The sequence below is a fragment of the Schistocerca cancellata genome, chromosome 7 (assembly GCF_023864275.1).
Source record: "Schistocerca cancellata isolate TAMUIC-IGC-003103 chromosome 7, iqSchCanc2.1, whole genome shotgun sequence".
Classification (NCBI taxonomy): Eukaryota; Metazoa; Arthropoda; class Insecta; order Orthoptera; family Acrididae; genus Schistocerca; species Schistocerca cancellata.
In genome coordinates, this window is record NC_064632.1 from 212,148,241 (window position 1) to 212,171,041 (window position 22,801).

Consider the following 22,801-nt stretch of genomic DNA (forward strand, 5'->3'; position numbering starts at 1 on the left):
TTTCGATCGTTATGCTTTTCGTTAGATTCGGATACATATATCTTTTAAATATAAAATTCATCAAATATATACTAATTAACAAATATCTGTTTGTCATTTTAAATGAAAAATGCACGTCTTTTATAGAAGATTATTGTAAAATATTTTTAATAAAAAATGTTTAAATTTTAAAATGTTTTCAACTTTATTTTCTTCATCTTTATGTGTTTCACACTTCACATAATTGCTTGTGAAACATGTACCTTTGTTTAAAACCTTACTAGAGCCAGGAATGTAACCAGGTCAACAACATGGCGGGAGAGTATTCTACCTCAGATTCTCGCAGCTATATAAAAAAGGACCTTGCTTTGGGTTATTAAAGACGCCCAGGAAACTACAAAGCTTATTTCCTCGATAATGTTTGAGAGATAGATCTAACGATTTTTGATTGATAATTGAGTTCTGAACGTCATGTACCGTAAACATAAAAAAATACGAATACAGGACTGCCATGTGGTGTCCTTGTCAGTGTTGCTTGCTGACGAGCTCTTGAGACAGTGTCTTCAAAGAAATATAACCAAAAATCGATATTTGGCACTAGGGGGTGTCTCTGTTTCCTTGCCCTCCCTCAGTCACGACCCAAGGGGGACGATGGGCATATCGCCACATTATCAGTTTCCTGAATTTACGCATTCTAATCCCGCCCTCCAGGTGACGTCACCTCAATAGAATTTAGAATTCCAAGTGACGTCTCCCAACCGATGACAAGCTCGTGGCATATTGTCATCTCCTGATGAAGTAGATAGTGTTAACCTTCGAAAGGTCGAATTTTAACGATGATTTAATAAGGTCTGAATATCAAGGACTGCGATGTCATATCAGAAGTTACGTGCTTCACTGCCTTCTCTGCCCAACACCCAGCTCAGAGGATGATGTTCATGCCAGCCACGTGCCTCAGAGGTTGTGCAGGTCTGGATACACGTGATGTGGAGATAAAAGTTACTATATTTGTTGTATTTTCCCAGTGTAATTTATCTTTATTTGACTTGATTCTCAGTCTGTTTTGGATACGAGAACAAATCAAAAAGTATCTGTATAACATCTTTTTTCCAGTTTGTTGAAACAAGAGTGTAAAACTCCAAGTGATCTCATTTCTCAACATAGTTACCGTGCTTTTCAATGTGCTTGGTCCATCGTTGAACAATCTTTCCACTACTACTAGAAAAAGAAAATTCGGTTGAGTAAAAGCGCACAAACGCACAGTTACCTTCAATTCTTTATCAGAAGCTATTCGATGGCCTCTTCAACCACTTTGAGTGGACCAGTCAAATGAAAATTAAAGAGGGCGAGATCAGGACTCTGTGCAAGACGCTCCAACACCTTGAATGCGTAATCTGAATAATGTGAGCAGTATGGGCGGCGATATGTGGACGCACATTGTCACGCAAAGAAAGAACACTGCTTGACAGCAGTCCTCGACGTTTGTTTCAAATTGTAGGTTTCAACATATTGCAAAGCATATCACTGTTGACTGTTTACTGTTGCGCTGTTTCCCAGGCGATGTTCCAGTTGGCCCTTATGCTTCCCAGTAAAGCTGTGACGACTGAATGTTGAATTCCTTTTTGGTTGGAGCTGAGAAGTGTTTCCAATCCACGCTCTAGAGTTTACTCTCTGGTTCAAAGTGGTGGGTCCCCATATTTCACCTCCAGTATTGATTCGCTTCAGTAACATTTCCCTTTTGTTACCACGACAGTCCACTAGCTGCGGACAGATTATGAACTGTAAACACTTCGCCGAGGTAGCGCATTGCCACTGTATTGGGCTGAAAGATTTTTATGGACTTCATCTCCTGGTAAACACTCACACCCCAAAAAAAACTGATTACGGAACGCTGTTCTTCACTGTTGCAAGGGGTGAGTGTTGCAGCTACGTTTACTTCGCAGGATAGTAAATCCAAGTGATATGACACTGTTAAATCCTGCCCCAAGCGACGATAAGGTTTCCATATAATGATTAGGGAGCGCACTAATCCGTAATACCAACCTAAATGTGGTTAGAGCGAAAGTGTAGATACTTATTCAGTTACCCTCGTATGTTACTGTCTCAATGGCGTAATAATAACATTTATTTATATCTTGAAAGGGCTACAAGCGCGAGAGCAGCCAAGTACTTACCGCCGAGGCAGCCAGCGGCAAAGTCGAGCGCCATGTTGTCGCAGGTGGTGGTTCAGTCGGGTTCAGATCACCAGGGCGTCTCCTCTGAATATCGCTTGGCTGCCAAGAAGCGCGGTCTGGCTTCGCGAGGCTCCGAGGCAGCGGCTACCAGCCTGTGGCAAAGGAGGACATGCAACATCCATAGTAGACAAACGTAACTCTAAACTAGGCCATATTGTTTTCTGTAGTTGAGTGTGTGATTGCTGTTAGTGTCAGTCCGAAGGCTGGTGTGATGTAGCTGCCCATTCAAAACATGGTTCAAGTGGCTCTGAGCACTATGCGACTTAACTTCTGAAGTCATCAGTCGCCTAGAACTTAGAACTAATTAAACCTAACGAACCTAAGGACATCACACACATCCATGCCCGAGGAAGGATTCGAACCTACGACCTTAGCGGTCGCTCGGCTCCAGACTGTAACCGGCCGGAGTGGCCGTGCGGTTCTAGGCGCTACAATCTGGAACCGCGAGACCGCTGCGGTCGCAGGTTCGAATCCTGCCTCGGGCATGGATGTGTGTGATGTCCTTAGGTTAGTTAGGTTTAAGTAGTTTTAAGTTCTAGGAGACTGATGACCTCAGTAGTTAAGTCCCATAGTGCTCAGAGCCATTTGAACCATTTTAACCAGACTGTAGTGCCTAGAACCGCATGGCCACTCCGGCCGGCGCTGCCCATTCCATCTTAGGTCAAGTCTTTCCATCTATAGATGAAGAAATCTACTACTGTAGGATTACACTACTGGTGACAAATCCCTGGAGATCTGCAGGGCAAGCAGGTGCCAGGATGAGATTCATAGGAAGACTCTTAAAGAAATATACATCCAACAAAGAAGTGGCTTACAAAACAGTTGTCCGACCGAGTCTTGAGTATTGCTCATCAGTCTGCGACTCGTACCATGTAGGATTAATAGAAGAGATAGACAGTACCCAGCAAAGAGCGGCGCGTTTCGCCACGGGATCGTTTATTCGGCGAAAGAGTGTTAATAGAGATGCTCAAGAAACTCCAGCTGCTGAGGCTATAGGAGAAGCGTTCTGTATAACGGAGATGTTCATTACTGAAATTCCAAGAGAGGACGTTCCAACAAGAGTAATATATTGCTTCCTCCCATATACGTCTCGTGAAATAACCAAAAAGATAAAATCCGAGAAATTAGAGCTAATACGGAGATTTAGTGGCAATTGTTCTTCACAAGCGCCATGGAACAGGAAAGGTGAATCAGATAGTAGTATCAAAATCATCCTCCGCCACACACCGTAAGGTGGTTTGCGGAATATAGATGTATATGGCCGCTAGATGTATTGGCTACTGCGCCCTACATCAGTTTGTATCTACTGTATTCAATCCTTTGACTCCCTCTGTAGTTTCCACCTTCCACACTAGTATAAGATACCAGTTTAACTTTCCAGAGTGCTCATCAAGTGTCCCTATCGAACTATCCATTCTTTTAGTCAAGTTAATAACCATTTTCCCTACATTAAAACAGTTCCTCCTCATTAATATTCAACACTCACCTGTAATACATTTTGAGAACTTGTCTGATATATTGTTTATAGTTCATATTTCACTTCCATATAAGCATACACCACAACTACATGTGTACACCGCAATCCACGTTATGTGTTTCAGACACCACTTCGCCGCGCGGGGTAGCCGCACGGACTAAGGCGTTCGCGTGGCTCCCTCCGTCGGAAGTTCGAGTCCTCCCTGGGGCATGGGGGTGTGTGTTGTCCTTAGCGTAAGTTAGGTTAAGTTAGATTAATTAGTGTGTAAGCCCTGGGACCAATGATCTCAGCAGCTTGGTCGGGACCGATGAAATGGTTCAAATGGCTCTGAAGCCATCAGTCCCCTAGAACTTAGAACTACTTAAACCTAACTAACCTAAGGGTATAACACACATCCATGCCCGAGGCAGGATTCGAACCTGCGACCGTAGCGGTCGCGCGGTTCTAGACTGAAGCGCCTAGAATCGCTCGGCCACACCGGCCGGCTGGGACCGATGACCTCAGTAGTTTGGTCCTCTAGTCCTTACCACAAATTTTCAAATATCAGATACCACTTCCTCTCTTCCCCGCTCCCCCTTTCCCAGTTCAGTTCACGAAGGGCGCGTGAGAACAAGGGGCCGATTCTAAACGTCCCTATGAGCTCTAATGTCTCGGATTTTCTTGTTGTGGTCATTTCGCAGACGTATATGAGAATCCGAAATATATTTCCCGACTCTTCCAGGAACGTACGCTCTCGGGATTTCAACAGTAAACCTCTCGTTGATGCACAACGCCTCTCTCATAACTCCAAGCAAATGAGAATTTTTTTTTCTCTGAGAAAATATCTCAAAGCGCTTAAATTTATATCTGATGTTGACATACAGGATGAACCAGAATTTTCAGAGTTAGTAGCACAGACGAAAACAAGGAAAAAAAATCTAGTAAACATGTGCTCTAAAATGCTTAGCGCACTTGTTCGTCAGCGATACTGTGAAACATCTCTTTTGCTGCAAGATCTTTGCTTTCCATATTTTGGGAGCAGGTAGTATGGACCAAACAAGAAAAATGGTCCAGGAAACATTCTCTCTAAAAGGCATACCTTAAGAGCTATGAGAACTTATTCAGTGGAAGAAATGTCTTTCAAAGTAGCGAAGTTGAATAAGTGCTCGTAGCTTTCAAGGTATGCACTTTAGCGCCCATATTTACTGGTCTTTTTTTCTTGTTTTGGTCCATAACATCACCTCTCAAAATATAGAAGATAAAGATCTTTCAGTAGAATAGCCGTGTCTCCCATTAGCGAAGATGAACTGCTCATAGCTCTTAAGGTATGGCCGGCCGTTGTGGCCGAGCGGTTCTAGGCGCTTTAGTCCGGAACCCCGCTGCTGCTACTGTCGCAGGTTCGAATCCTGCCTCGGACATGGATGTGTATGCTGTCCTTAGGTTAGTTAGTTTTAAGTAGTTCTAAGTCTAGGGGCCTGATGACCTCAGATGTTAAGTCCCATAGTGCTCAGAGCCATTTGAACAATTTTCTTAAGGTATGCAATTTAGAGTCCATGTTTACTTGCCTTTTTCTGTTTTGGAACATACTACTACCTCTGAAAGTCTGTCTGTGGAGTTCTGATTCACCTTGTACACTACTGGCCATTAAAATTGCTACACCAAGAAGAAATGCAGATGATAAACGGCTATTCATTGGACAAATATATTATACTAGAACTGACATGTGATTACATTTTCACGCAATTTGGGTGCATAGATCCTGAGAAATCAGTACCCAGAACAACCACCTCTGGCCGTAATAACGGCCTTGACACGCCTGTGCATTGAGTCAATCAGAGCTTGGATGGCGTGTACAGGTACAGCTGCCCATGTAGCTTCAACACGATACCATAGTTCATCAAGAGTAGTGACTGGCGTATTGTGACGAGCCAGTTGCTCGGCCACCATTGGCGAGACGTTTTCAATTGGTGAGAGATCTGGAGAATGTGTTGGCCAGGGCAGCAGTCGAACATTTTCTGTATCAAGAAAGGCCCGTACAGGACCTTGAAATGTGGCTATACTGAGTCACAGCGCCAGAGATTGCGCCAAAGAGTATTATTCAGCCGCCTCCACAGGCAGTAGTTGTTCAGAAGCGGTGGTAGTGAGTGCTTGTCGAGAAGCGGTGGTAGAGAGTGCTTCTGGAGATGTTGCAGTAGCGTGTTGTTGTTGAGAATATCCCATGGAGAGTGCTTGTTCAGATATTGTCATATTGCTTTGATGGACTAGTGTACTTTTCGTCAATATATATGAAGGTAAAAAAATTCCTTTTTTTTAATTATTTCAATGTCTTAAACAATAATGCCTCTTGGTCACAGGTTCAGTCAACAAAGCATCTGGCTCGTGTTCATTTATTAGTCTGTAATTCGTGTTTCTATGTGCAATTATAGTATTTCAGTTTTATTTAATTAATTCAGTCTAAATGGTATCTAAAATATCTTGTCTTATTGAGGAGGTACCGTGCCAGATGTGTACGTTGAATCACACTTCCACACACAGAACAGTTACATTTGTGTTTTGTTGTTTCGTAGGTTTTATAGTTGCTGGGGACTTAATTAATTAATTATGTTAACAGAAGTTTTGTTTCATTCTTTGTTGTTCTATGCAGTCAGATTGCACACTAATACTAGTCAGGGCCAACCGGTTACGAGACTGCGTAACCGGACAGACAGTAAAAATATTTGCATAATCAAAAAATTTAATTAAGCCCCCATGCACGTGGCGACCCTGCCAGGATCGTCCCTTGGAATTCTTCCGATAGTAAAAATATCAGACAGTAGTATTGTTGAAGTAATTCGTAGTTTAGTAATTGTAGTCTAGATTGCATGTGTAGATTTGGTAATGAACACTTGTAGTTGTCTTGTCTTTCTTTTAATGGTATATTGGCAGAATTTAATTTTTGATGTCTTGTATACAGGTCTGACAATTTTGTGCAATTGTGAAGGTTCTAATTGTTCATTAGGCATGTTTGTCGGGAATCATTTCGTGTGAATGGTATTGTTGGAGATAAAGTCTCATTGTGTGTAATTTTTGTATAGGGACGAGTTTTGTATAGTTTGTAAATGATTACGTGATCGATGAAAAAGGCAAAAATGATGAATAGTGAGAATGACGAAGTTGTTAACATGGCGAACTCGCCAACACAGGAGAACAGTATGATGAATAATGAAGTAGAAAACAATTTAATAAGTTGGGAAAGTAGTCCAGAACCAGTTCAAAATTTTTCACAATCAAAAAATTTTCAGAATACGAGATTAACGACAGAAGATTCTGGAATAGTATCGAACACAGATAGCTTTACAGCTATGACGAACGAAGCTGGTTTTGCGGGGAATGTTAGAGGCAAAAAGAATTTCGAACCAGTCAATGTGGAGCAGTTGATGAGTGCAATATTAGATTTACGATCTGAATTAAAAACATATAGGGAAACAATGGCAACACGGTTAGACTCACTGGGAACACAGTTAATATCTGAGTTAAAACAGTGGGATCACAAATAGGGACAATTAAAACAGATAGGGGAACAATGGAAACACGGTTAGATTCACGAATAGGGACATGTTTCAAAAACATGAAAAATGAATCAAAGAAAGAAATTAGAGAAGTACAACCGATTTTGAATGTTCACAATAATAGTTTAATTTCAACAGAAATTAGACAAGAGGAACAGGACAGAGAACAGGAAGAAAAAGATCGCGTGATAGTACAAAATTTTTCAGAGTTAAATTTACAATGTGCACACGATAAGGAAGAAATACTTGAAAGAATCGAGGAATCCGTACTAAATGACAGAATAAATAACTTAATGCAACAGTATGAACAGTTAACTACTAAATGTGGCAATACCGAAACCCGAGTCGCGACACTTACGGAAGACGTAAATAAACAGAAAGAAAAAATAGGTGACTCATCGGAAAGAGTGGAGGAGATTTCAGATAAATTGACAAATCTTAGTTTAAATGGGGACAGAGATTCAGATGATACAGCTCCATTGCCATTTGCAGAAACCGAAGAGTACCAGAACATAAATAAGCATGTTGAAAAACAGGGAAAATTTAATGAACGCGTTAAAAGGGAATTTGAGGCATTACAAAAGCAAGCCAAACAAATTGAAAGCGAAATTGTAGGAAAAGACAGCAGAGGGGTTTGAAGAAAGTAATTTATTTCATTTACGAGAAGCAACAAGAGAGCGCCAGGCGCGCGAACTTGACAATAATCGACATTGGGACTGGGACGGACGCGGTGGGTCTTTGTCGCCGCGAGGAGTTGACTTTGACTGTAAACGCTTCTTAACTGCTCGGAAATTTAAGATCATTCGCAATTCTAAGAACGACATACATCCATGTTCATGGTTAGATCAATTTATGTACACACTTCCACCAAATTGGCCACTAAGTCACAAACTGGAATTTATGTGCGGCTATTAAGGTCCTCAGGGGATTCACTACGCTAAGTGAATATGTGCCGTAGCGTGCACAGGGCCCCGAGCTGTAGTAGTGCTGTTTCCCTTTTAGTTTTCTGCACTGCTGCCCACTCTTTTACTATTCTTTGCATCTATCGAAACAACTCTTCAACTATCAATCTATCTAGAGAGTCGGTAAAAAAAAATAACCGGATGTGACTATTTTACCCAAAAGTGATTTCGGAAATTACCGTTTGGACTTACTGTATCTTCAGCAGCATTCATTCGTAGTTTAAACGAAATTTTATCTGGTTATCTTCGTGACAGTATTACTTCATATGTTGACGATATTCTTATTGCTAAACGTTCTTGGAGTGAGCATAACAAAATTTTGGATACATTATTACGTATTTTTGCAAGAGTTGGCATTACAGTGAACTTGAAAAAATCTGAATTTGGTCGTTCTCAGGTGAAATTTCTTGGTCATATTATTTCTACAGAAGGTATTCTTCCTGATCCAGAAAAACTAGACGCTATTCGTAATTATGCTGTTCCTACCATAAAACGCGATGTTCGTAGTTTCCTTGGTGTCTGTAATTTTCTTAGACGCTTTGTTAGATTGGATAATTTGGCCACACCTCGTTTATGTGAACTGTCTGGAAAGAATTCTAATTGGCGTTGGGATGAGGAAGCTCAATCAGAATTTGAACAACTTCATGATGCTTTAGTTGCTGCTCCACTTCTTTCACACCCGGATTTATCTAAAGATTTTTGTTTGGCGACGGACTCATCATACAAAGGCATAGGTGCACATCTATTTCAAGAGATAGAAGAAGACGGCGTTGTAGTACAGAAAACTATTGCATTTGGAAGTCGTGTTCTCTCTAAAGCAGAAAAGAATTATTCGATTACGGAACTTGAGGCCTTAGCTGTTGTATGGGCTTTCACAAAATTTCGCACATTTTTGTATGGCAGACATACTAAGGTTTACACCGATCACCGAGCTCTGGAATTTCTTATGTCAACAAAATTAACACATGGAAGATTGTCACGATGGGCGTTGTATCTACATGTATTTGACTTTAGTATTGTTTACATACAGGGTTCTTTAAATATTATTGCTGATGCTTTATCACGTGCACCTATGGGTTTGAAACAAAGTGCTGAAGAGGACTGCAAAGAAAGCAATTATTGTTTGATGTACATTCAAGGTGTTGCGTTTGAGAATTTTATTTCGTCTTCGCTCTAGGACATCGCTAAGGAGCAAAATAAGGATCCAATCTGGAAGGACATTAAGGAGAAGTGGAGGAGAAAGGAAAGCGTAGCGATCAGACAGTATTATTTAGTTCGCAATGATATTCTTTTTAAACGAAAATCGGTCGACAACTCTGTTTGGTTAGTTTGTATTCCTGATGAGTGGGTTAATAAATTGATTTGGTACACACATTTCAGTTATGCACACTTTGGTCCCAGAAAATGCTTTCATAAATTACGAGAAAATTGCTACTTCAGTAATATGGAAAAACGTATTCGATCTGTTCTTGCCAAATGCAAATTATGTCAAAAGGCTAAGCCGCCAACTATTTCTCACAGAGCACCGTTGTTTCCTATCATTCCAGCGAAATTAAAGGACATGGCTGCAGTCGATTTGTTCGGTCCAGTGGTTCGTTCTACTAATGGTTTTGCGTACATTTTGGTAGCAGTGGAATTGACATCAAAATATGTGTTTTACACCTTTACGCAAAGCAACAGCTCGTTCAGTATCTAACGCTTTCATCAAACATTTTCTTAAAGAAGAGAGAAATCAGCTAAACGTCCTGGTCGTTTAAAAACCTTGTCAGTTGGTCACAAGGTGTTAATTAAGTCTCACGTTTGTCTCACAAAGGAAAAGGCTTGTGTCGCAAATTTTTTCTGCTTTATAACGGTCCATATAGAGTTCGCAAAATTATTCATGATAACACTGTCGAAGTAGAAACTCTTAAATCTCGGCGCTCTAAGGAAATACATCACATATCGAACGTTAAAATTTTTGTGGAATGACATACTTTCGAGAAACCAACAGTTATACGTAAACATGCAGAGAATACAAGGATACCGCGCTGTGTTTTGGCGGCGGCACATACTCAAAGCAACAGTCAAGTCTGCGCGCCGCACAAGGCAGTCGTTGACCGCAAACAATTACTTCCTACGTCACGCGTACCTACATCTGATCGAGCGCTCAGTGTGAATGCACTGACAGCCGTAAACATATACACAGTGTAATTTCTCCGAATAAATTCAGTATAAAGCTATAGTGACTTGATAAATTATGTTATTAACGTTCAGTATTTTTCAGGATACAGTTGTATAAAATATTTAAGAACTTCAGGTAAATTCTGTGTGTGTCCGACGTTAAGAGGACTTGCCATCGAGAATATTTCAGGAAGAATGTAATTTCGAAGAAGAAAGTAATAAACTAAAAGGGTAACTATTACTTGAGTTTATTTTTCAGGTAACATATTTCCCCTTAGGTACGTACTTTAGACGTAATTTGCTGCTCGCGATTACGTGATTTATACTTTGTGCTAAATTTCATGTTCTATGAATTTACTTGTGAAGCGACGTGCTTGCGTACATTAACTGATTTTGACAATGATTGATTAATGAACAGTGTTGTTAATTATGTATATTATGCATCGCTTGGCTGCTATGCTTTTTCACTGATGTCACATTTTTTTTATTATGTGCCTGCTGTGCTTATTTATTTAAATTATAATTGTCACCTGATTAGTTGTGCTGACATGGTTATTTATGTAAGTTATACTTTGTGATTTATCTGCTTGCGCCTTCATTTTTACTTATTAAGATTACATATGAAAATTTATTTGCTTATGTTGATATGATGTTAATGACCTGTTTATTATGTAAGATATATACACTCCTGGAAATGGAAAAAAGAACACATTGACACCGGTGTGTCAGACCCACCATACTTGCTCCGGACACTGCGAGAGGGCTGTACAAGCAATGACCACACGCACGGCACAGCGGACACACCAGGAACCGCGGTGTTGGCCGTCGAATGGCGCTAGCTGCGCAGCATTTGTGCACCGCCGCCGTCAGTGTCAGCCAGTTTGCCGTGGCATACGGAGCTCCATCGCAGTCTTTAACACTGGTAGCATGCCGCGACAGCGTGGACGTGAACCGTATGTGCAGTTGACGGACTTTGAGCGAGGGCGTATAGTGGGCATGCGGGAGGCCGGGTGGACGTACCGCCGAATTGCTCAACACGTGGGGCGTGAGGTCTCCACAGTACATCGATGTTGTCGCCAGTGGTCGGCGGAAGGTGCACGTGCCCGTCGACCTGGGACCGGACCGCAGCGACGCACGGATGCACGCCAAGACCGTAGGATCCTACGCAGTGCCGTAGGAGACCGCACCGCCACTTCCCAGCAAATTAGGGACACTGTTGATCCTGGGGTATCGGTGAGGACCATTCGCAACCGTCTCCATGAAGCTGGGCTACGGTCCCGCACACCGTTAGGCCGTCTTCCGCTCACGCCCCAACATCGTGCAGCCCGCCTCCAGTGGTGTCGCGACAGGCGTGAATGGAGGGACGAATGGAGACGTGTCGTCTTCAGCGATGAGAGTCGCTTCTGCCTTGGTGCCAATGATGGTCGTATGCGTGTTTGGCGCCGTGCAGGTGAGCGCCACAATCAGGACTGCATACGACCGAGGCACACAGGGCCAACACCCGGCATCATGGTGTGGGGAGCGATCTCCTACACTGGCCGTACACCACTGGTGATCGTCGAGGGGACACTGAATAGTGCACGGTACATCCAAACCGTCATCGAACCCATCGTTCTACCATTCCTAGACCGGCAAGGGAACTTGCTGTTCCAACAGGACAATGCAGGTCCGCATGTATCCCGTGCCACCCAACGTGCTCTAGAAGGTGTAAGTCAACTACCCTGGCCAGCAAGATCTCCGGATCTGTCCCCCATTGAGCATGTTTGGGACTGGATGAAGCGTCGTCTCACGCGGTCTGCACGTCCAGCACGAACGCTGGTCCAACTGAGGCGCCAGGTGGAAATGGCATGGCAAGCCGTTCCACAGGACTACATCCAGCATCTCTACGATCGTCTCCATGGGAGAATAGCAGCCTGCATTGCTGCGAAAGGTGGATATACACTGTACTAGTGCCGACATTGTACATGCTCTGTTGCCTGTGTCTATGTGCCTGTGGTTCTGTCAGTGTGATCATGTGATGTATCTGACCCCAGGAATGTGTCAATAAAGTTTCCCCTTCCTGGGACAATGAATTCACGGTGTTCTTATTTCAATTTCCAGGAGTGTATTTGCTGCTTTACACATTTCTGTTTGTTGTCATAACTACTCTTTAATTTGGTATATAGAAATGCTGATGTACAGTGTACGAACATAGAGTTTAGGTCACACTATGGTATTAATTATAGATTGTTCGCTTGGCAGAGCCTCGTTGTAGGGATTGTGCTACATCCATTTGTTGACATTGTGTTCTCTACTGGTATATTTACTCGCTATTGCATGTTTTGCTTACGCTCAGTGCTTTATATTTTAAGATAAGAAAATGAACTGCCATGAGCTGGAGGTTCTATGGAAGCTGTATAAATTTATGCTAATAGAAAGGAAGCTAACGACATGAAATACCAACACTAGGTTTAGATCATTGACAGTTATTACACTGCATTCTTCGTGAGCAATTGAAATAGTAAGTGACACTTGACACAAGAAATACTCCATACGTTTGCTTCGGTTTTGCCATGATTCTTGAAGTGGTGTACACACTGTGAAATATTACGATTTATTCACTCAAAGTCTTACGTTATCTTTCATACTACGTACTCGCACCTACTTACTGAAAGTTATTCAAACTGAAGGCTGTTAGAGGTCATGTATGCATTTCTTTTATTTAATGATGAACAAGGTAACCAAAATGTATTTTATAATTCATAATGAGTAGAAGATTTGGCTCAGGTGGACTACACAGAGGTTGTGTGTGGACATTGTGTCTTCGGATTGTATGGGATGATGAATTGAAGTTTGCACTAGGATTTTATCTGTACTTGTTCGAGGAGACTGACTAGAGGAAAGAGTTGTTGTGGAAGTGAAATGATATTGGTAATAAGGTTTATATGTATCGACGTATTGAAGAGGTATTATTGAGGTATTGAGATTGTGTGAAGTTGATGATTATTGGAGTTTTGGTGGACAAGACGTAAGGTAAATGATATTGGCGATAAGGTTTGTATGTATCGACGTATTGAAGAGGTATTATTGAGGTATTGAGATTGTGTGAAATTGATGCTTATTGGAGGTTTCGTGGACAAGAGGTAAGGTAAATATTGAGGTATTGAGATATGTATCGACGTAAAAGGTATTATTGAAGTATTAAGATTATGTGATGATAATGATTATTGGAGTTTTGGTGGATAAGAGGTGAAGTAAGTGAGGAGCATTTTTGTTTGTTTGTTGGTCTATATGGAACAAGGAGGATGAAGATAGTAGACGAGAACACTCAAGTGGAAAGAAGATTGTCTACACACACACTTTGTTAAATCAATAAGCAGTATATATATATTTTTTTCTTTTTTGGAGAGAGGAAGCATTTGCATATCTTGGCACACTGACAGTTGTTCAGCAACCGTACATTTTGATTTGGTTGGCAAACATTGATCTTGACATGATGACTACGCCGTTGACTAACTATTATTGACTGTTATACATTGCTGCCACAACTACTTGATACACAAGTTGAACATAAAATTTAGGACAGATTTGCATTTACACAGTTAACACTATTCAATAATACAGTAGTACTTAATGTGGATGAGAGATGAGTGAGTGTGTTTTGTGTGCTTTCCTTTCCTAATCCCAAATAATTGGTACCGACCTATCTCCTAAATATTATTTAACTTGTTTGTTGTGGCCTGCACTGACAACCATAATTATTATAGGTTTACTGACAATTGTGTATTTGTAATAGTTAATATGACAATTATCTGATATCATTTGTGTGTTTATTATAATTTGTATGTTTTGTGTAAGAGCATTGATAATGATTTTGTAAAAGCAATTGTGTGTGCATTCAAACTGTTGTTCGTGCTTGCACCTGTACAACATTGCTGGGTGCCAGTAGGAGATGTTTAATTTGTGATAATGAACTCTGATGAACTGTCTAATTAGTGATGGTGAATATTATGGACTGTTACTTGCACCTGTTCAACATTAGTGGGTGCCACTGATGGAACTACTTCTACTGAAATGTCACTTGTTGGTGTCTGCACCTGTTCAACATTACTGGGTGCCACTAATGGACTGCTTCTACTGATATGATGTCACTTGTTGGTGTCTGCACCTGCTGAACATTACTGGGTGCCACTGATGGACTGCTTCTACTGATATGATGTCACTTGTTGGTGTCTGCTCCTGCTCAACATTGCTGGGTGCCACTGATGGACTGCCTCTACTGAAATAATGTCACTTGTTGCTGTCTGCACCTGTTTAACATTGCTGGGTGCCACTGATGGATTGCTTCTACTGAAATAATGTCACTTGTGGTGTCTGACCTGTTCAATATTACTGGGTGCCACTGATGGAACTGCTTCTACTGAAATGTCACTTGTTGGTGTCTGCACCTGTTCAACATTACTGGGTGCCACTGATGGACTGCTTCTACTGAAATGATGTCACTTGTTGGTGTCTGCACCTGCTCAACATTGCTGGGTGCCACTGATGGAACTGCTTCTACTGAAATGATGTCACTTGTTGGTGTCTGCACCTACTCAACATTGCTGGGTGCCACTGATGGAACTGCTTCTACTGAAATGATGTCACTTGTTGGTGTCTGCATCTGCTCGCCATTTTTGGGTGCCACTGTTGAAGCTGTTTAAATACTGCTGATGAAATGTTATTTGCACCTGTTGATCATTGCTGGGTGCTACTGTTGGAACTGTCAACTACTCTGAGGAGTCCTGCTTGTTTATTGAACTATTGACAAGACTTTATGCGAATATTTGTATAAACTGATTGTTTGTGTGTTTACTGTTTATGAAATGTTATCAGATTCTTACCTACACCTGTTCGTCATTTCTGGTGCCATTGATTGAATAATACTTATGTAAACTATTATGTAAAATCACATGTATGCAAGCATTTGTATTCCTTACTGTATTTTATATATTAGGTTATTGAAGGGTCAGTGCATAGCCAAAATTTATTTAGTTATGTGATATTTACTTATTAATATTACTTTTTAATTTTTGTCTGTATTTTTTGGACGAATTTTGTGGTATTTTCACCACCAATGCTGGCAAAAATACCATCAAATTCTAGCCCGTGGAGGAGGGGCATATGAAAGGTGGCTACACTGAGTCACATCGCCAGAGATTGCGCCAAAGCCTCCACAGGCAGTAGTTGTTCAGAAGCGGTGGTAGTGAGTGCTTGTCGAGAAGCGGTGGTAGAGAGTGCTTATGGAGATGTTGCAGTAGCGTGTCGTTGTTGAGAATATCCCATGGAGAGTGCTTGTTCAGATATTGTCATATTGCTTTGATGGACTAGAGTGTACTTTTCGTCAATATATATGAAGGTAAAAAAAATCCTTTTTTTTAATTATTTCAATGTCTTAAACAATAATGCCGCTTGGTCACAGGTTCAGTCAACAAAGCATCTGGCTCGTGTTCATGTATTAGTCTGTAATTCGGGTTTCTATGTGCAATTATAGTATTTCAGTTTTATTTAATTAATTCAGTCTAAATGGTATCTAAAATATCTTGTCTTATTGAGGAGGTACCGTGCCAGATGTGAACGTTGAATCACACTTCCACACACAGAACAGTTACATTTGTGTTTTGTTGTTTCGTAAGTTTTATAGTTGCTGGGGACTTAATTAATTAATTATGTTAACGGAAGTTTTGTTTCATTCTTTGTTGTTGTTCTATGCAGTCAGATTGCGCACTAATACTAGTCAGGGCCAACCGGTTACGAGACTGCGTAACCGGACAGACAGTAAAAATATTTGCATAATCAAAAAATTTAATTACGCCCCCACGCAACCTGCAACATGCGGTCGTGCATTAACCTCCTTAATGTAGGGTTTCGCAGGGATCGAATGAAGGGTAGAGCCACGGGTCGTAACACATCTGAAATGTAACGTCAACTGTTCGAAGTGCCGTCAATGCGAACAAGAGGTGACCGAGACGTGTAACCAATGCTCATCCTCCCCATACCATCACGCTGGGTGATACGCCAGTATGGCGATGACGAATACACGCTTCCAATGAGCGTTCACCTCGATGTCGCCAAACACGGATGCAACCATCATGATGCTGTAAACAGAACCTGGATTCATCCGAAAAAATGACGTTTTGCCATTCGTGCACCGAGGTTCGTCGTTGAGTACACCATCGCAGGCGCTCCTGTCTGTGATACAGAGTCAAAGGTAACCGCAGCCATTGTCTCCGAGCTGATAGTCCATGCTGCTGCAAACGTCGTCGAACTGTTCGTGCAGATGGTTGTTGTCTTGCAAACATCCTCATCTGTTGACTCAGGGATCGAGACGTGGCTGCACGATCCGTTACAGCCATGCGGATAAGATGCCTGTCATCTCGACTGCTAGTGCTACGAGGCCGTTGGGACCCAGTGCGGCGTTCAGTATTACCCTCCTGAATCCACCGATTCCATATTCTGCTAACAGTCATTGGATCTCGTCCAACGTGAGCAGCAATGTCGCGATACGATAAACCGCAATCGCGATAGGCTACAATCCGTCCTTTATCAAAGTCGGAAACGTGATGGCAGGCATTTCTCCTCCTTACACGAGGCATCACAACGACGTTTCACCAGGCAACGCCGGTCAACTGCTATTTGTGTATGAGAAATCGGTTGGGAACTTTCCTCATTCCAGCACGTTGTTGGTGTCGCCACCGGCGCCAACCTTGTGTGATTGCTCTGAAAAGCTAATCATTTGCATATCACAGCATCTTCTTCCTTTCGGCTAAATTTCGCATCTGTAGCACGTCATCTTCGTGGTGTAGCAATTTTAATGGCCAGTAGTGTATTTTTCTTTTCCAGGAAAGCTTTTCTTTTTATTGTGAGCATACATTTGTTATTTTCTTTAGTTTAGTGATCGTCAGCTATTCTGTTGTTCAGATAGTAAAACTTTCTTTAATTTAATAATTAATAATTGAAACTGAAGAAACTGCAAAAAGGTGGGAATTTAAGGAGATGGGACCTGGATAAACTGAAAGAACCAGAGGTTGTACAGAGTTTCAGGGAGAGCATAAGGGAACAATTGACAGGAATGGGGGAAAGAAATACAGTAGAAGAAGAATGGGTAGCTTTGAGGGATGAAGTAGTGAAGGCAGCAGAGGATCAAGTAGGTAAAAAGTAGAGGGTTAGTAGAAATCCTTGGGTAACAGAAGAACTATTGAATTTAATTGATGAAAGGAGAAAATATAAAAATGCAGTAAATGAAGCAGGCAAAAAGGAATACAAACGTCTCAAAAATGAGATCGAGAGGAAGTGCAAATTGGCTAAGCAAGGATGGCTAGAGGACAAATGTAAGGATGTAGAGGCTTATCTCACTAGGGGTAAGATAGATACTGCCTACAGGAAAATTAAAGAGACCTTTGGAGATAAGAGAACCACTTGTATGAACATCAAGAGCTCAGATGGAAACCCAGTTCTAAACAAAGAAGGGAAAGCAGAAAGGTGGAAGGAGTATATAGAGGATCTATACAAGGGCGATGTACTTGAGGACAATATTATGGAAATGGAAGAGGATGTAGATGAAGACTAAATGGGAGATACGATACTGCGTGAAGAGTTTGACAGAGCACTGAAAGACCTGAGTCGAAACAAGGCCCCCGGAGTAGACAACATTCCATTGGAACTACTCACGGCCTTGGGAGAGCCAGTCCTGACAAAACTCTACCATCTGGTGAGCAAGATGTATGAAACAGGCGAAATTCCCTCAGACTTCAAGAAGAATATAATAATTCCAATCCCAAAGAAAGCAGGTGTTGACAGATGTGAAAATTACCGAACAATCAGTTTAATAAGCCACAGCTGCAAAATACTAACACGAATTCTTTACAGACGAATGGTAAAACTAGTAGAAGCCGACCTCGAGGAAGATCAGTTTGGATTCCGTAGAAATACTGGAACACGTGAGGCAATACTGACCTTACGACTTATCTTAGAAGAAAGATTAAGGAAAGGCAAACCTACGTATTTAGTATTTGTAGACTTAGAGAAAGCTTTTGACAGTGTTGACTGGAATACTCTCTTTCAAATTCTAAAGGTGGCAGGGGTAAAATACAGGGAGCGAAAGGCTATTTATAATTTGTACAGAAACCAGAGGGCAGTTATAAGAGTCGAGGGACATGAAAGGGAAGCAGTGGTTGGGAAGGGAGTAAGACAGGGTTGTAGCCTCTCCCCGATGTTATTCAATTTGTATATTGAGCAAGCAGTAAAGGAAACAAAAGAAAAATTCGGAGTAGGTATTAAAATCCATGGAGAAGAAATAAAAACTTTGAGGTTCGCGGATGACATTGTAATTCTGTCAGAGACAGCAAAGGACTTGGAAGAGCAGTTGAACGGAATGGGTGGTGTCTTGAAGCGAGGATATAGGATGAACATCAACAAAAGCAAAACGAGGATAATGGAATGTTGTCGAATTAAGTCGGGTGATGTTGAGGGTATTAGATTAGGAAATGAGACACTTAAAGTAGTAAACGAGTTTTGCTATTTGGGGAGCAAAATAACTGATGATGGACGAAGTAGAGAGGATATAAAATGTAGACTGGCAATGGCAAGGAAAGCGTTTCTGAAGAAGAGTAATTTATTAACATCGAGTATAGATTTAAGTGTCAGGAAGTCGTTTCTGAAAGTATTTGTATGGAGTGTAGCCATGTATGGAAGTGAAACATGGACGGTAAATAGTTTGGACAAGAAGAGAATAGAAGCTTTCGAAATGTGGTGCTACAGAAGAATGCTGAAGATTAGATGGGTAGATCACACAACTAATGAGGAGGTACTGAATAGGATTGGGGAGAAGAGGAGTTTGTGGCACAACTTGACCAGAAGAAGGGATCGGTTGGTAGGACATGTTCTGAGGCATCAAGGGATCACCAATTTAGTATTGGAGGGCAGCGTGGAGGGTAAAAATCGTAGGGGGAGACCAAGAGATGAATACACTAAGCAGATTCAGAAGGATGTAGGTTGCAGTAGGTACTGGGAGATGAAGAAGCTTGCACAGGATAGAGTAGCATGGAGAGCTGCATCAAACCAGTCTCAGGACTGAAGAGCACAACAACAACAACAAATTTAACTTCTAAGATAGTGGTAGGTTCATTATTTCCTCAACTTCTAAGATAGTTGTAAGGTCAGTACGTCCTCCAGTGTTCCTCTATTACACTGGAAACTAAAATGATATCCTCCCAGGTCGCTTCTACCGGTTGTTCTATCATTCTGTAGCTAATTCGTTTTAGTATTTTACAATAATGAAGTCTCCGTAGTATTCTGTAATATCCACATCCATTAGTCTTCACTAGTGTTGTTCAACCACTGATAAACTATCTATTATTTGATAGCGTCTGCTCTATCGTCACTGTCGGTAGTGCTTTTTATCTACCGATAATCATATCGTTTAAAATATAATTCTTCTTTAATTTGCGTGCGAAAAACTGTCGGAACCTACTACCTCCATGGCGTGTGGAGTGCATAGGGAAAGTAGATTGCATGGAGGTATTTAATCAACATCAACTATGGTGGCGCCTTTGCCAGCCTATTCTGTTTGTAAATTATGTTCTTAATAGAGTGGCCTCTCTGGGGAAGGGGTCGTTAGAGAGGGAATTTCATTGTTTGTCTTCCAGTGACGAGAACTCGCGGTCGTGCGCATGTCGTTCTGATCAGATGCTTATGGTGAAAATTACACACGTAAATAACATGGATTCGTGAATGCACATTATAGATTGTCATCTACAAATGTATGAGCATACTTACTTGTAGCAAGAAATACACATTTAAAAAAGGTTGTTGCAATACAACGCAGTTAGTAGAAGGGGAAAATTACACTTTGAAAATTTGTTAAGCACTTGTGATTGTAGTGCACAGTGCATTTTAAAATAAATATGATTATTATCGTTGTTAATTAAACAGACCCACTGTTACCTTCTTCTGTTTCTGACTTACAAGTCTTTTCAATTGTATATGTTAACGTATAAGGTGATTCGAAAACACAAAACATCGACGTAGCCCTAACGCCCCAGCGATTCTCCTGTCATATGTTGGTTATCGTTCATATGTTGGTCATGTGTGTTGTGTTCGATTTACGGAGTTTGTTCCTTCAGGGACGCCCCAGGTCCCGCAAAACTGATTATAGTGAAAGCACAACGTGTCAAGTCACAAAGTTTTAATTTGTATGGGGGCTAGACGTAATCATTAAAATGTACAACTGTATTTATATGTTATGTGCTTTCACAGTATTAGATAGTGTCGGAAGTTCCATGCGGCTTTTCGCGGATGATGCTGTAGTATACAGAGAAGTTGCAGCATTAGAAAATTGTAGCGAAATGCAGGAAGATCTGCAGCGGATAGGCACTTGGTGCAGGGAGTGGCAACTGACCCTTAACATAGACAAATGTAATGTATTGCGAATACATAGAAAGAAGGATCCTTTATTGTATGATTATATGATAGCGGAACAAACACTGGTAGCAGTTACTTCTGTAAAATATCTGGGAGTATGCGTGCGGAACGATTTGAAGTGGAATGATCATATAAAGTTAATTGTTGGTAAGGCGGGTACCAGGTTGAGATTCATTGGGAGAGTCCTTAGAAAATGTAGTCCATCAACAAAGGAGGTGGCTTACAAAACACTCGTTCGACCTATACTTGAGTATTGCTCATCAGTGTGGGATCCGTACCAGATCGGGTTGACGGAGGAGATAGAGAAGATCCAAAGAAGAGCGGCGCGTTTCGTCACAGGGTTATTTGGTAACCGTGATAGCGTTACGGAGATGTTTAACAAACTCAAGTGGCAGACTCTGCAAGAGAGGCGCTCTGCATCGCGGTGTAGCTTGCTCGCCAGGTTTCGAGAGGGTGCGTTTCTGGATGAGGTATCGAATATATTGCTTCCCCCTACTTATACCTCCCGAGGAGATCACGAATGTAAAATTAGAGAGATTAGAGCGCGCACAGAGGCTTTCAGACAGTCGTTCTTCCCGCGAACCATACGCGACTGGAACAGGAAAGGGAGATAATGACAGTGGCACGTAAAGTGCCCTCCGCCACACACCGTTGGGTGGCTTGCGGAGTATAAATGTAGATGTAGATGTAGATGTATTGCAGTGCATATTCTTAATAATTCGGGTGAAATGTGAATGTTTCAGTGGATGTGAGATAAAACTAATCTCTTCTTCCGAAGAGCTGACGGTTAATGTCCCGGAATGTTTTTGTAAAAACTCTTAATCTCGTACATATTTATTAAGCTCTTGCCCGTTAATGATTAAAGCCCTTGTCTGAAGCCTGTGAAGCGGGTGAATTAGCTCACTATTTTCATTTTTTTTATTTTTTCTAGTTTATACGATTCTGTGTCCTGATTAATAATTTTTTTCGAGTGTCACGAGAAAGAATGCTGTCCCTAAAGCTTCCAGCTGTTCGTAGTATCTTAGATTGTGACCGCAATGTGCCAACGATGGCGTCTTCGTCACCCATTTCGTTATTTAAACGCCACACAACAGGGTTATTCTTTGCCCCACAACTTTATTGCCACAATTGTTGAATCGCTATCGTTGGCAGCAGTGAGACAAAGAGCACAGTCGCCACTTAATGTTCCGAATGGTTTCGACATGATACGATTCCATAGGTATCGCGCGCCACAGGTCGTCCCTGTTTGGCGTGGAAATCCCGCGCTCCGAAGATAACTTTATTTGTGACGTGTATAAATAGTTTTTCGTTATTTTTTTTGAAAATGAATGGTAAAAATCAATCACCTGTATGGAATTTTGTCTAGAAAGTGACGGATAATAGTTTGTGAAGTGTACCATATTCAGTAAAGAATGACAGTAAAGAAACAGGCTAATTTAAGAGACCACTTAAAAAGAAAGCTTGGTGAAAAACTAGAGAGCACTGGATTAGTAATACAACTGAAAGGCAAGGGATCAAATTATAAGTTAGGTTAAGTTGAAGAGGTGCATCAAAAAATCGAGAAGCTCTCTAAAACATTATTTTAACATAAGTCAGTTTTACGACTACAGTTCAAAAGTAAAAAAAGAACTTGATTTCCTTTATGCACAAATGATCGCTATCGATATACTGTCGTACAGAACTTCCGACCAGCAAGGTTTGAAAACATTTGTTAGTGCCATACACAACAGATATGACATGCCAGATAAAACCACACTTAAATGTTCACTGACCCCAAAACTATATCAGGAGATAAAAAGATTAAAAAAGCCCTTACAAAATATAATGTGTTGAGTGTTACAACGAACTTGTGGACAAGCAATGCAAATGAAGGCATACTAGCATTGACTTGGCACTTTATAAGGACGGAAAATTAGTTTCACCATAGTAAAAGTGACAACCCGGTGCACAATCTGTGACACATGGAAGTAACACTTTTTAAATTGTTTCCTTCTTTAACTTGTCAATGCCGTGCCACGTTTC

General features: G+C 41.2%; 1 protein-coding gene across 1 annotated transcript in view; it reads right to left on the bottom strand.

Moving 5' to 3' along the window:
* Window positions 1-22,801, bottom strand: part of LOC126091889 (mitochondrial basic amino acids transporter-like) — a 252,911-nt gene that overhangs the window by 174,613 nt on the left and 55,497 nt on the right. The window contains exon 2 of the mRNA XM_049907184.1: window positions 2,154-2,305. Coding sequence (XP_049763141.1) covers window positions 2,154-2,187 — 34 coding nt within the window. The 5' untranslated portion in view covers window positions 2,188-2,305. The remainder of the gene's footprint in view (window positions 1-2,153; window positions 2,306-22,801) is intronic.